General features: G+C 27.3%; 1 protein-coding gene across 9 annotated transcripts in view; it reads right to left on the bottom strand.

Moving 5' to 3' along the window:
- Positions 1-12,660, bottom strand: part of LOC115238035 — a 32,538-nt gene that overhangs the window by 8,090 nt on the left and 11,788 nt on the right. For 3 of the 9 annotated variants that reach the window (XM_029811536.1, XM_029811534.1, XM_029811535.1), the window contains exons 2-5: positions 7,653-8,179; positions 3,436-3,499; positions 2,591-2,847; positions 449-512 (exon numbers count right to left, since the gene is read on the bottom strand). In XM_029811536.1, the coding sequence (XP_029667396.1) occupies positions 449-512; positions 2,591-2,847; positions 3,436-3,499; positions 7,653-7,865 (598 nt within the window). In that variant the 5' untranslated portion in view covers positions 7,866-8,179. Of the gene's footprint in view, positions 1-448; positions 513-1,415; positions 2,454-2,590; positions 2,848-3,435; positions 3,500-7,652; positions 8,180-12,660 lie in introns of those variants that run through there. The other 6 variants (XM_029811533.1, XM_029811537.1, XM_029811538.1 and 3 more) reach the window with 3 other exon arrangements.

Here is a 12,660-nt window from a genome sequence, read left to right as displayed (position 1 = left end):
GTATATACAGGATGTGATAGAAAAAATAGAAAAAAAGAAACATTCTATAGGTCAAAATACGATAAAATTGTTCTATGTACATGTGTCCGAAAACGCTACAGCCCCTCCCAAAAAACATATACAGGATGTTCAAAAATTGATAGAAAAAAAGAAACATTCTATAGGTCAAAATACGATAAAATTGTTCTATGTACATGTGTCCGAAAACGCTACAGCCCCTCAAAGTTTTCCCAAAAAATTCTAATTTTCTGTATACTGTCTTAGGCTTCGACTTTTAGAAAAATTGGTAGATATACTGTGTGTTTTATTTATCTTTGGTGTCTCTTCTTTTTTGCTATAAATTCTGTGACAGTCTGTATATATAAAATTGATTATTTCATGTATCATGTATATATTAATGCTAGAAAAAAATTTGTATACAATAAATATAATTCTAACTAATACCTACCGCCTGTTACTGTTTCTAGCGTAAAAGCGTTAAATCTCCAATTTCCAGCCCTTTGTAAAACGCACTGTAACATATATTACAAATTCGGATATGATAAACCGATACAAGTATAATGGGTATGATATTGTCAATAGAAAAAACAAGAATGTATACTAAATGTAAATACATAGTAATGAAAATATCTCATCTGACAAGAAAAAGTTTGGCAATTTGCAAATATAACAAATTTTGAAACTTTAGTTAATTATAACACAAAAATTTGTTTTAAATGAATTTTTCTTTTGTAAAGATATCGCATCAAATAGCCTTGACGTTTATAAATGCTTCAGAATAAAGAACTGTTTGGTAACTACAAGGGTTTCAGAAAGATAAATATATAATATATATAAAATCATATTTTTTAGTTTATTATTAATGTTTCTTGAATTTTAATTTAAAACTTAACATAAAAATATATATTAATCAAAATTAAAAAGTTGCAATAAATAATGATTTCTTGATATTTCTTCTAAGGAAAATCTCAACTCAAAATTTGTCAAAGCATCTATAGTTTTATGAAAGGGTACTTAAAATTAGTATAATTAATTTATAATATATGTCTTGCACAATTAAGAAAAAGTATTCATAAATAAAACAATTCTTTACAGATACATATACATATATACATATATATAAGTAAATTATATATGTGTGTGTGTGTATGAGATAGACATTTAATAAAGTTGCATTAAGAGATATAAAAAATGTTTTAGTCTCTCTCTCTCTCTCTCTCTTTTTCTTCTTTCTTTAAAAAAAGAATTTTGCAGAATGCAACGGAACCAATTTTGAGTAAGCATATGACTTTGAGTGGCTCTGAATTTAGCGCCAGGCCAGTTTTTTATGTCCGCGTTTCCAGATAATTTTAATAAATTTAAGATAAAAATTTCGCGCGGGGCGGTCATTGTATAAATATACTGAAATCCGCTACCTTCTTCGATGCCATATGAGAACAGTGCAAATAAGTATGTTTTTTCGCGTGTAACAAGGCAAACTATGCAGAGCGCTCAGACCATCTGATTATACGCTGAAAATTAAAAAAGTTTTTATATATATCTTATGTCTTGTTGACTCCACGATTCCTTTCTTCCGCGAAATTACGCTGATCGTCCGTTAGTGATAACAGATAAAGAAAATCATCAATAAATAGATTCTCTTATGACATGACAGTTTCCTAACTCGTTTCATAACTCATCAGTAAATTATATCAACAAACCTCATAATAGCGCATCTCGAAATAACGCACATTCTATCTATACGTACTAGACGATTCATGAGTAGCGTGAGGGAGATAACGATCCAACCGCACAGCACGCGTATCTGTAGGCACAATGTCCTCTCTCGGCGGTGTAAGTTATACTTAAGACATACTCGTGCAAGTTTCGCGGGGTCGCTGAATTTCACGGAAGTGAGGATAAGCTCGTTATAGCGTTTCAGAGCCTCGCACAGTGCGTTATTACGAGGTTCCACTGTAATCATGAGAAAGACGGAAGGAATTAGTGGTAGCAGTCAGAAGTATCTTCGTCGATCTCCTTTAAACAAACAAAAATTCTAATGTAAAGAAGTAATATCAGCATATTTCTGAAAATTAAACTTTTCGACGGTAGTAAATGAAAGAAATATTATGAAACTAGAAAAAAAATTGATAAAGATACTTTATTAACATTCCTCGGATATTAATTGAATTACATAAATTAATCAGAATCAATTTCTCTCTCTGGCAAAAGGATTTAAGCTAATATCAGATTCACTAATAGACGATCATTAAAATTATGTAAAGTAGTAGAAACATTCCATCGAATGAGGACACTGTCACATTTTTAATACGTTGAAAATTTAAAACATTTCCACTTCCGGAAACTATTCTCCAAAAAAAGGGTAAAAAGGAAACTCACGAGGAACCGAAACAATTTTTTTCGCTGAGTGCTGTTAGTCTTTACTGATTCACAGTTCAATTCAGTGTAACTGTCTTGCATTGTAGTACTTATATTTTTAGTCTCACATATTATTTCTTATATTTTTCGTCTTGTTACATTTTGCGAGTAAAAATGTATATATATATATATGTTTTTAAAAAAGTTTTGATATGATTTTAATGTAAATTACCTGCACTAGTCCGTGGAAAATATCGTCTAGAATGCCAGGCTCTTGACTCAAGGATCTAGTGATAAGCTTCTTACGCCGTCTCTTGTGTATCGTCAAAAATCGACCAGTTTGCCTAGGTCTGCATCGATCGATGTCCAAGTTTTCCAACAGAATTCGGTCCGTGTCAGATAAATGCCTGAATGCTACTTCTCTTGTAGATCCATCACGTACTTTCGATAATGTGACCGATGTGCCAGAATCACGATATAAGCTGCTATCTATAAAATGAGCATTTTTAATATTTTTCGCAACAAAAAATTGTTTTTTTCATAGAAAGTATTTATGTAGGAAATTATATTACATAGAAAAGATTCTGAATTACTGCAATTTTCAGTATTTAATATTCCCTTAAAAAAGTAATTCGTTATTACTATTAAGATATACAACGGTTTGTTAAGAAAACAATCATTGATATTCAAAAGAGAATTATTTGTATACATTATATCTTTTTGTTTCATGTAAATACCTCACAAAATTCGAAATCGCAAAGCTAATTTTTCAAAAGAGAGATAAATTTTTCAAAGTTGGAAAATGCTGTAATTTTGAACTACTTGAGGTATAAATGAAATAAAAAAAAATATAAAAATGATTTTCTTTCAAAATTGCCGTTTGTCATTTTGTAATATCTTAGAAAATGTGATCAACTTTTTATCAGAAATTGAAAATTCTGTAGTCTGTCCTATAATCTCCAAATTTTTGTATATAAATAAAATAACATAAAAAGTGATATACAAGTATAAATAATATCCATTAAATTAAAAAAAAAAATGCAGAAAATTCACAAAAAAGGATGAAGAATTACTCACCAAAGATACGCACGAACATCACATTTTGCTCCTCTTTATCCATCGCTATCTCAGCAGTACGCCTCTATAATAAAAATGAGCACTAAATTAGTTTTCGCTTAACTTATAATTATTATATGTTAATAAGAAAACACTTTAAGCGGAAAGGATAAAACAAAATACGGATTTTTCGATCTACCTAACACTAAATCATATAAGTCATAATCATAATTTATTACTTATTGTTTCTTATTTACTGTATGATTACTGTATTGATTATAAAATAACTAAAGAATGACATCTCATAATTAAATTTTTGTTTGCTCAAAAAGATAAACCATTACAAAGATTAGACTAAATGACATAATATTTTTTGTCATATAAAACAAGAAACATTTTTAGAGCTAAAATTTTGTGGAAAAAGTAAAAATTTAAATGAAATAAAATAACAAAATTTGCATGTTTTTTTTATGTATGAAAGCTATTACCACCTGTTACGAAAAAAAGATACAATTAATTGTAAGTGAAAAAATGAGATTAAGAAACAAACAATATGTGTGCTTTTCCAGTAAAATTTTTTTTTATTATTGTGTTCTATTATTCAACTATGAGATACATAAAATAAATATAAAATTAACAAATTATATATTAATTATTAAGAAATTAGTAAGACACTCATGTAAAACACGAATTTTAATTTCACGGACTACTAAGAGCCAGATATAGGATGTGCTAAAGTGCGCCAATTCTAAAAAAATTTAATTTTTCATTGAAACTGTGTCCTCCGCACAATTAATCTCGCACAATTGCTTTATTAACATTGTGAAAATAAATTATAAATATGGAATTTTAATAAAAATTAAATCAGATTGTACCTCTCAGGATTGTACCGCTTTTGCTAACTTGCATACAAGATTCGTTTAAAAAGTTAAAAAATTACCTTTATAAAAAAAGATAAAAAAGCGCGCCAATCTACGCGCTCCTCTAAAAAACTGATGTATATAGAAGTATTGTTTTAATGTATATTCTACTCATTCAAAAAATAGTTGGACAAAAAATTGCTTCAATGTATATTTTATTATTTAAAAATTTATTTTTTTATAAAAATAATTTATTGATATAGCAGTGTTGTACTATTCTGATAATGGTTGGAAAAAACAACACTCTTAGTAAAAACAACATAATTAAAAATAAAAAAAATTTAATGTATAAAACTTGGCGCTGTTATATTAATTTTCATATATTTTCATATATTTTAATTATTTATTATATTATCTTGGTATAATAATATAACATCTTGGTATAATAATAATATTAGAATAATTATTATTATATAATAATNATATATATATATATTGTATAAAGAACGATATAAAAATAATGTTAAATTGTATTATATAAAATATGCATATTTAGTTCATTTTCTTCTAAAATAATGTTAAAATGATAAGCTATATAATAAGATTTAACATATGATATCGCTTCATATTTGCATTTCAACTTTGGCTTTCTCTCTCTCTATTCCTCTTTCTCTATATTTATCTATCTATCTATTTCTCTGACAATTCTTAAATTACTATATTCTTAAAATCAAAAATAACTTATTTTTTTACAAATTTAAATTCTATAATAGAAATTACGTATAATACTGAACTTATAAAACAATCTATGAGCAGATATTTATTTTAAATACTTTTACAATCATTTTCCCAAATAAGGAGAGATAAAATCGATGTGCTGAATAATTATTATATATCTTTAATAAACTTTAACTCATCTATTTATCTTCTGACTTGTTTGTACTGTTGCATAGAAATAATCATGTGAAAGATATATATCAAACCTCGTTATATTTAGAACTCTTATTCTTGGCATTTACATACTTTTGGTATTCTTAACTGCTATATTCTTTTCCTACATTATAGCTGTTTCACATTTGCTATTTAACTAAGCAAGCGTAAAATGAAAATGTGTAATTGTGAGCATAATCAAAATAATATTTTTATTCTGCGCATATATTATTGAAATAGAATGGGGATACAAGGACAATTTAAAAATAGAAAGCTTGTTTTGTGTGTGTGTGTGTGTGTGTGTGTGTGTGTGATCCTTTTCCGATATATTAAAAGTAAAAAGTTATTGTAGTTAGAATATATTTATTCTCATTTATGACATATCTTTAGAAAATATGTGTGTGTGTATGCGCGCGTATGTATATATTGTATATACAGGATAATATCCAAGGTAGCAATGTGTCGTCTATTTGACGTCAATAGTTAGTCATTTTAGGTTGTCGATGTCATGTTACCAACATAAAATGTAAAAATTACGTTATTTTTTTATCAATTAACAACATTCGTTATTTATCTATTCTACGACGTACTTATAACGTCGAACCTTTTATCAATTAGTAACATTAGCTAACTGACCATTCGACGACGTGTTAATAAAGTTATATCGGTGATCAAATACTGACGTTAATTATAATCCATTCGGTGATATACCTGCCAAATAAACACTATTTGTTGCAGTAATATAAAGTAGTAATAAACAATATAACGTAAGATAGTTAGAACAATTAATAGAATGACCCGTAGACAAATTTTAGTTGATTCATGCAAATTTATGAAAGTTATCGTGCAGAGTAAGGAAAGGGGACGGAAATACAACTTTTTAAATCAAAGTCCTTGATAAAAGTGATATCATTCGATAGAGTCTCTTGAAAAGACAAATCTAATTTCTTATGATGTTATAAGTCTTTCTTTTTGATATTATGATCGCAACAATTTAAATATTTGATCTTTCCTTTCAAAATCTTGTTGGAGTATGGTTGTATCATGCTGAAAATCTCCTCAAAGCAACCTCATTTAAGAGGTTCTTTTTATTTTTCGTCTGAGTCCATCGTTTCCAAGATATTAGCGTACACAAATAAAAATGGATATCATTCATAGGCAATTTTCGAAAATCTGTTGCGGTAATAATATCGAAGATAAACATATAACTTTCATAGATCGGTTGATTCGTTTCTTCGAGACCTATTGAGTGATGCCATTTTTACCAAGGATTTCTATTTAAAAAATTAATCCCCCAAGATAGCTTCCACAGATTCGATTGATTCGAAATTGTCCATGACTGTTCCTGTTGATTGTTCTGTTTCTTTTTTTTTAACACCACATTTCACATAATGTTGTCGAATTAAATTAAACGAATATTATCCTTCCTTTTCCAAATGCTTCCTATATTACTTGAACGCTTTTCGTTAATAAAATATACAAAAAAAATGTGGCTACAGTGAGAGCAACGATATTGCCAATATATGGAGCGCTCCGCGTTTTTCAATATATCGTATGTTCCGGTTTTCTTCGGTTTTCTCAATTCAGACGTAGTTCGTGATTAAAATACTAGATACGTTTAACTGAAATATAGACTGACAATGAGACTTTTGTAGAACAATGATCTTAGTTCACATTTCAGTTGAACGTATTATATAAAACGTATCATGTAAAAATGTCAAACTGGCATTAATAAAATATGTTCTTTCTTTAGAGCACATAAATCCTATCGAAACAGTTACATAATAATATAGCATCTAACATATCTCGCAAGGACTGTGTTGCAATTTATGTCAAACTGACAGCTTGTTAAAAACAAGAATTAATGAACAATGCAATCATATTATAATAGAAATACTACACATCATTCGATAATCACGGATCATAGATTAATGAATGAATGAGTTTGATTGGGATAAAGTTGAAATCTTGGATGAGGAGTCTATCTTGGATAGGAGACTACTGTCTAAAACGATATTTATATCTACAATACATCGATACTGTCGGTAACGATGGTAGACAAAAATATGATGTTAGACATAATTAGTCATAACCAGCCTCTTATTACTTTTATGTACTTGATATTGAGACACTACCGCATTTCTTGATATACATATCCCTTTTTTATAGTGGTCAATATTATTTTATAGTTAACTTTAGTAAAATGGCATCCCACACTTGTAAACACTCTTTGAACATTCATATATTTTTAAAATGCGAATAAAAAGTAATATGTTTGGATACATTTAGATCCCACAATTAGGATACATATTTTACACATAATAGCCAAGTTTAGAAAAATTCGTTAAATAAGAAAAAAAAATGAATTCTCTAATCTCTCCTTCTTTATCTCCTTTATTTTCTTGAGCACGAAACAAACGAACGTCTTGAAAACAACTAATCTCTCACCTCTTCCATCTGAATGACATTTTTCACTCTCTCCGCGATCTCGCTCGCTTTCATGAGTTCGGTCTCCACGTGCTCCATCTGCGAATGACGTCTCTCTTGCACATCCATGGCCAGTTCCTGATAACAAGACTCCCCAGAGCCGCGACGGCTACCTGCGATGCACATGGCCCGACGAAACAGGCCGGCGACAACAGCACACAGGCCGCACTGCATCCCCGTAGCGCTACCGCGACTGGAAAGTGACCCACCATTGGCTCTGCAGCGGGTCCGAGACCCACGAGAGCCACTGTCACGAGCGTGGGTCGCCAGCTTCGCGTATCCGTTTCTATACACTTTTCCTATCTAAATGTCTTCGTCTTGGAATCCACTTTTCCTTCTCTTACGTTTTCTTCTCACATCATCACGTCCCCTTCAATGTGCATTCTCGTGTCCCTAATTTTCGTCGAGCTCGCGGCTGCTTATCGCGCCTATTCTATTTGAATAATCCGCACTCTCAATAACAACACTATATTAACACTGTGTATCACCTAGATGATAGTGTTAATAGGAAGATCGTTGAAAGGTAAACCAGAAATTGAGTAATCGTAAATAGGAAGTGAGAATTGAAAAGAGAAAAGAGAGCAAAGTACAATATATACTTCATGCTAGGAGGCGAAAATTTGTTTTAGAATATTGTATAAAATTAAAAAATAAACCTATTATAATATATAAGTGGTAACTAATTACTGTAGTATCGATTATAATATTATAACTTCTTAAAACAATATATAAAGATAAGAGAGATTCTAGTGATTCTTGCATGCAGCAATATATCTCGCGTGTAAGAAATCATTGTGCGAAAAAACACTCTGAAATATATATAAAATTAATAAAAATATAATAAAATTGATGCAAAATCAACAAAATTTAATTTAATAAAAATATATTATACTGAGAATATTTACTGTTTTTTTTTATATGTACATGATTTATTTTATATTTAAAATATAAATATTAGTATTTTCAGTTCAGTCACTTTTTTCAAGAACTCTACAACAAATACTAAACTTAATACTAAAAATAATAATTATACAGATGCCCTGCTTTAAATACCTCATGTATTGAAATAAATTTTTTCAACAAAATAATCAAATTAATTGAATATTCAAATCTTGGAAGCACATACATATATGCATGCATATTGTATACATATATGTATGTATGTATATGCATGAAAAAAAAAATAAAAGAAAAAGGAAAAGCAATTTATTATTCTCTATAAGTAAATACATAAAGATTATAATAATCAAATAATCAAAGCTATAATATATTTATATGCGCATTAAAGATAACGTAATAAATATAATATAACGATATATGTAAGAACTATTATAAACAAAATACTTAACAAATATGATTTAAACATAAAAATTATAATAAACATATATTTAAAATAATATAAAATAATTTACTATTAACAAAAGACAGAAATAAAAATATTACATTTTTAACAATATTGATCCTTCCTATATCTCATGAAAAACTCAATTTTGAAAATATTTGATGTATCATTCTTTTTATAGATGCAATCTAAATTGTGTGTGTATGTTTGAAATAATTTTCAAAAAAAAAAAAGTAGAAAGAGAAAATAAAGAAAGGTATCATTGAGCGGAAGAAGATGGGAGAGAAAAAGAACAATAAGGAAGATAGGACAAAAAATAAAAAGAGAACATTTAATATTAAATATTTAACATCTAATATAATTTGTTTTTAAACTCGAGAAATATATATTATAGAAAATAATGCTCGAAAAATATACGATTCGATAAATAAGCGATGAGAATGAGACGATCCATATGTAATTGATGTATCCATGTATAATCGAAAGAGACAAATTTGTTCTCACATAATGCAATTTATAAGTGATAAAAAGAAATTATTGTAAGTAATTATTATGTTATGATGTTTAAGTGTCATGATACTATGAGCACAAATGCAATCGTATTAATAAAAATCTTAATTGGATATTATCGGTTTATTTTTTAAGCAGATAAGATTATGTACATTTATGTTACATTACAGTTCGATTATTATAAAATAATTTTTATAAAAAATTAATGAAATTATTATAATATAATGCCGCGATATATTATTTACGTAGTACAAATACATACATAATTATGATAATGGACTAAATCATAATTAGGCATTAAGAGCATTATCAATTGTTTTTAGACATATGAGTATGTAATGTTAAAAATTATAGTACATACAAAATTTAATTGATAAAAGACAATATTATTTTTAAAAAATTTAATAAGAAATTAATGGAGTTGCTCAAATGTCACGATTGAGAATTACAAACTAATTGAGTTACAAATACGTGATATATATGAATGGCGCTAAATCATAATGAAATATTATGAACGTAGATAAACATTAACAAATAATATTTATTTTAATAATATTTATTTTAATAATATTTATTTTAATAAAGTAACATTGCTCTGTAAAAAACTCTTCTTTCTTGTGTATGTGTATGTGTGTGTGTGTGTTATTTTAGTTTTTACTTTTACAATATGTTTCTCCACTCTTATTCAATAACAATTTGTAAAAAAATCATAGTTTCTCGAGAAAAATAGCAAAGAATGATTTTCATTAATGCGTAATAAAATAATAAAAATGGAATCTTTACGATTGCTTTGTTAACGATTGCCTTTTCTCTTTTTCCTCTCTCCCCCTCTTTCTCTTACTCTCCCCTTTTCTCTCTTTTTGTCACTCTTTATAGATTGTGTAGGCACGAAATATGCTTCATGCTGGATATTAGCAATATCAATCAAATTCAATTAGGAGATTATGTAATACCTTTGGAGTAATCTGTCAAAGTGTTGGGCATAATGGTTTCTTCAATATTATCATGGACAAAACATATCAATAACATATAGAGCAATATCAACATAGAATATTGTATAATAACTTAAAATATATAAAAAACTTTTTATTTTTATTCAGTCTCTATGTAAATATTATAAACTTTAATATATCCGCATTTTGATTACTTGTTGTTTGTAATTGTTGGTTGTAAATTACGTGTAATTTATTGTTAGTTATAATGCATTTTTAATTCATACACTCACTTTGTATTTGATATAATATAGTTGAACCAAAAAAAAAAAAAAAAAAAAAAAAAAAAAAAAAAAAAAAAAAAAAAAAAAAAAAAAACACGAAAACAAGATTAGTCATTTCTCGTTTTTTATACAATTCCAGTTTCCAAATTGCTCCATCATGTCATAATTTTAAGAAATTTGCAATTAAAGTTGCCGTTAAAAAATCTTGTAATTTTCTTCGGTTTAATTAAAAAAAAATTGTGAACGTAAGAACAATAATAATTTATAAATTATTATGTAATGCATTTATTAAAATTCTATAGATTGTGCTTTATTGTTTTAATAATTAGAAAGAATTGACTGATAAAAAAATATAAATAATTATGAAAATTGATTAAAAACCTGTTTAAAAAATAAAGAATAATAAAAATGTTAATATTTTCGAAATTTTTCTGCTTTTGTCGGGTTGTGCTGGACAAGCACAATTTTTCCTGACAAAATATCATCACATCATCAATTTTTGATGTGCGATAGAAATTAGGTGCATAGATTTTAGAAATACAGCACATTAAATCAATATTTTGACCTATTAATTTTGTGTAAATTTTTGTTACTTTCTCTCTTTGATAATGTTTTATAAATATTTTAAATATATTATTTTGTAAGATAGTATTTTTTTAGTATCATAGAAACATTTTTAAAACATTATTTGAAAATATTTTTTCAATGTTATTTTAACACGTTTATTTGCAGTAAGTTCAACATAGCTGCAATAGTTTTAATTTACAAATTTTATTTTTAAACTACTGTTAAAAGTTAAAGCAATAATGATTTTGTGTTGTTACAATGTCTTTTTTGTATTATTCTGAAATTCTAAATTATAAGAAAGGAATATTACAAAATTAACTATTATTGGAAATAGTATAGTTCATTCGCTTATCACTATGCAACGCACTATTCTTACTGTCTATTCTTACTGTCTGGTATTCAAGTTTTTGTCACGCATGTATACAGAGCCTGCGAAATGCGGCTAATAACATTGTAACAACTATTTCTATCAGTTTCATTTTTGATATGATTTCCATAGAGGGGAATTCAGATATTCAACTGATTTTTAGAAAATTGGACAAATAAATGTTCGATTCGGACAGAAATTGTCCGAATAAGTGATGAAGTTAAGTTTTTCTATAGGCCATGGCCCGTCAAGAAGCCGTAAAGACTTGATTAGAAAGATGCAGTCTGTATAATAGGCAATCTAGCTTTATCTAACTTGTTCTAAGCTTTATCTAAATTGTTCAAAGCAACATGATGAATTTTTTAAATAAAACAAGAATGTTATTTAAAGGAAACAATAAAATTATTGGAAAGAATAATATAATTGTTTAAGTCAAAGAAAAAAAGAAAAATTTTTTCAAAAAATATTTTATTTAAAGTAAACACATACGTTTTTTAAAAGTCAAACAATCATATTTGTTAGTTCAAACATTAGTTTGGCTGGATTATCATTTCATTGATTAAATTTCTCTAACTTCAATAAAACTTATTAAATCCAAAGAAACATTTTTCTCTGTGTAAGAACAACATTTGCGCAACATTATTCGCAATATTAAGATACTCCCATTTCAAATCTTATTAAAATCTTAAAATCGATGTAAAAGTTTTTTCATAATGACGTTGATTACAACGTTAAAACCTACATACTTAACAACATTACATATTATTGAATATCGTTGTAAATAATAACGTTATATTAATGATTTGTGTATATATATATATATATATATATATATATATATATATATGTATATGTATATGTGCGCGTTTTTTTTTTTTATATCAACGTAACAGCTATCGAAGAATCACGGATATGTACAATTAGGGATATGCCCGGCCGACACGTTAGCATCATTTGGTTTTTTTGC

Source organism: Formica exsecta, unplaced genomic scaffold (genome assembly GCF_003651465.1).
Source record: "Formica exsecta isolate Colony F162 unplaced genomic scaffold, ASM365146v1 scaffold32, whole genome shotgun sequence".
Taxonomy (NCBI): domain Eukaryota; kingdom Metazoa; phylum Arthropoda; class Insecta; order Hymenoptera; family Formicidae; genus Formica; species Formica exsecta.
This window is presented reverse-complemented; position numbering and strand designations above follow the sequence as displayed.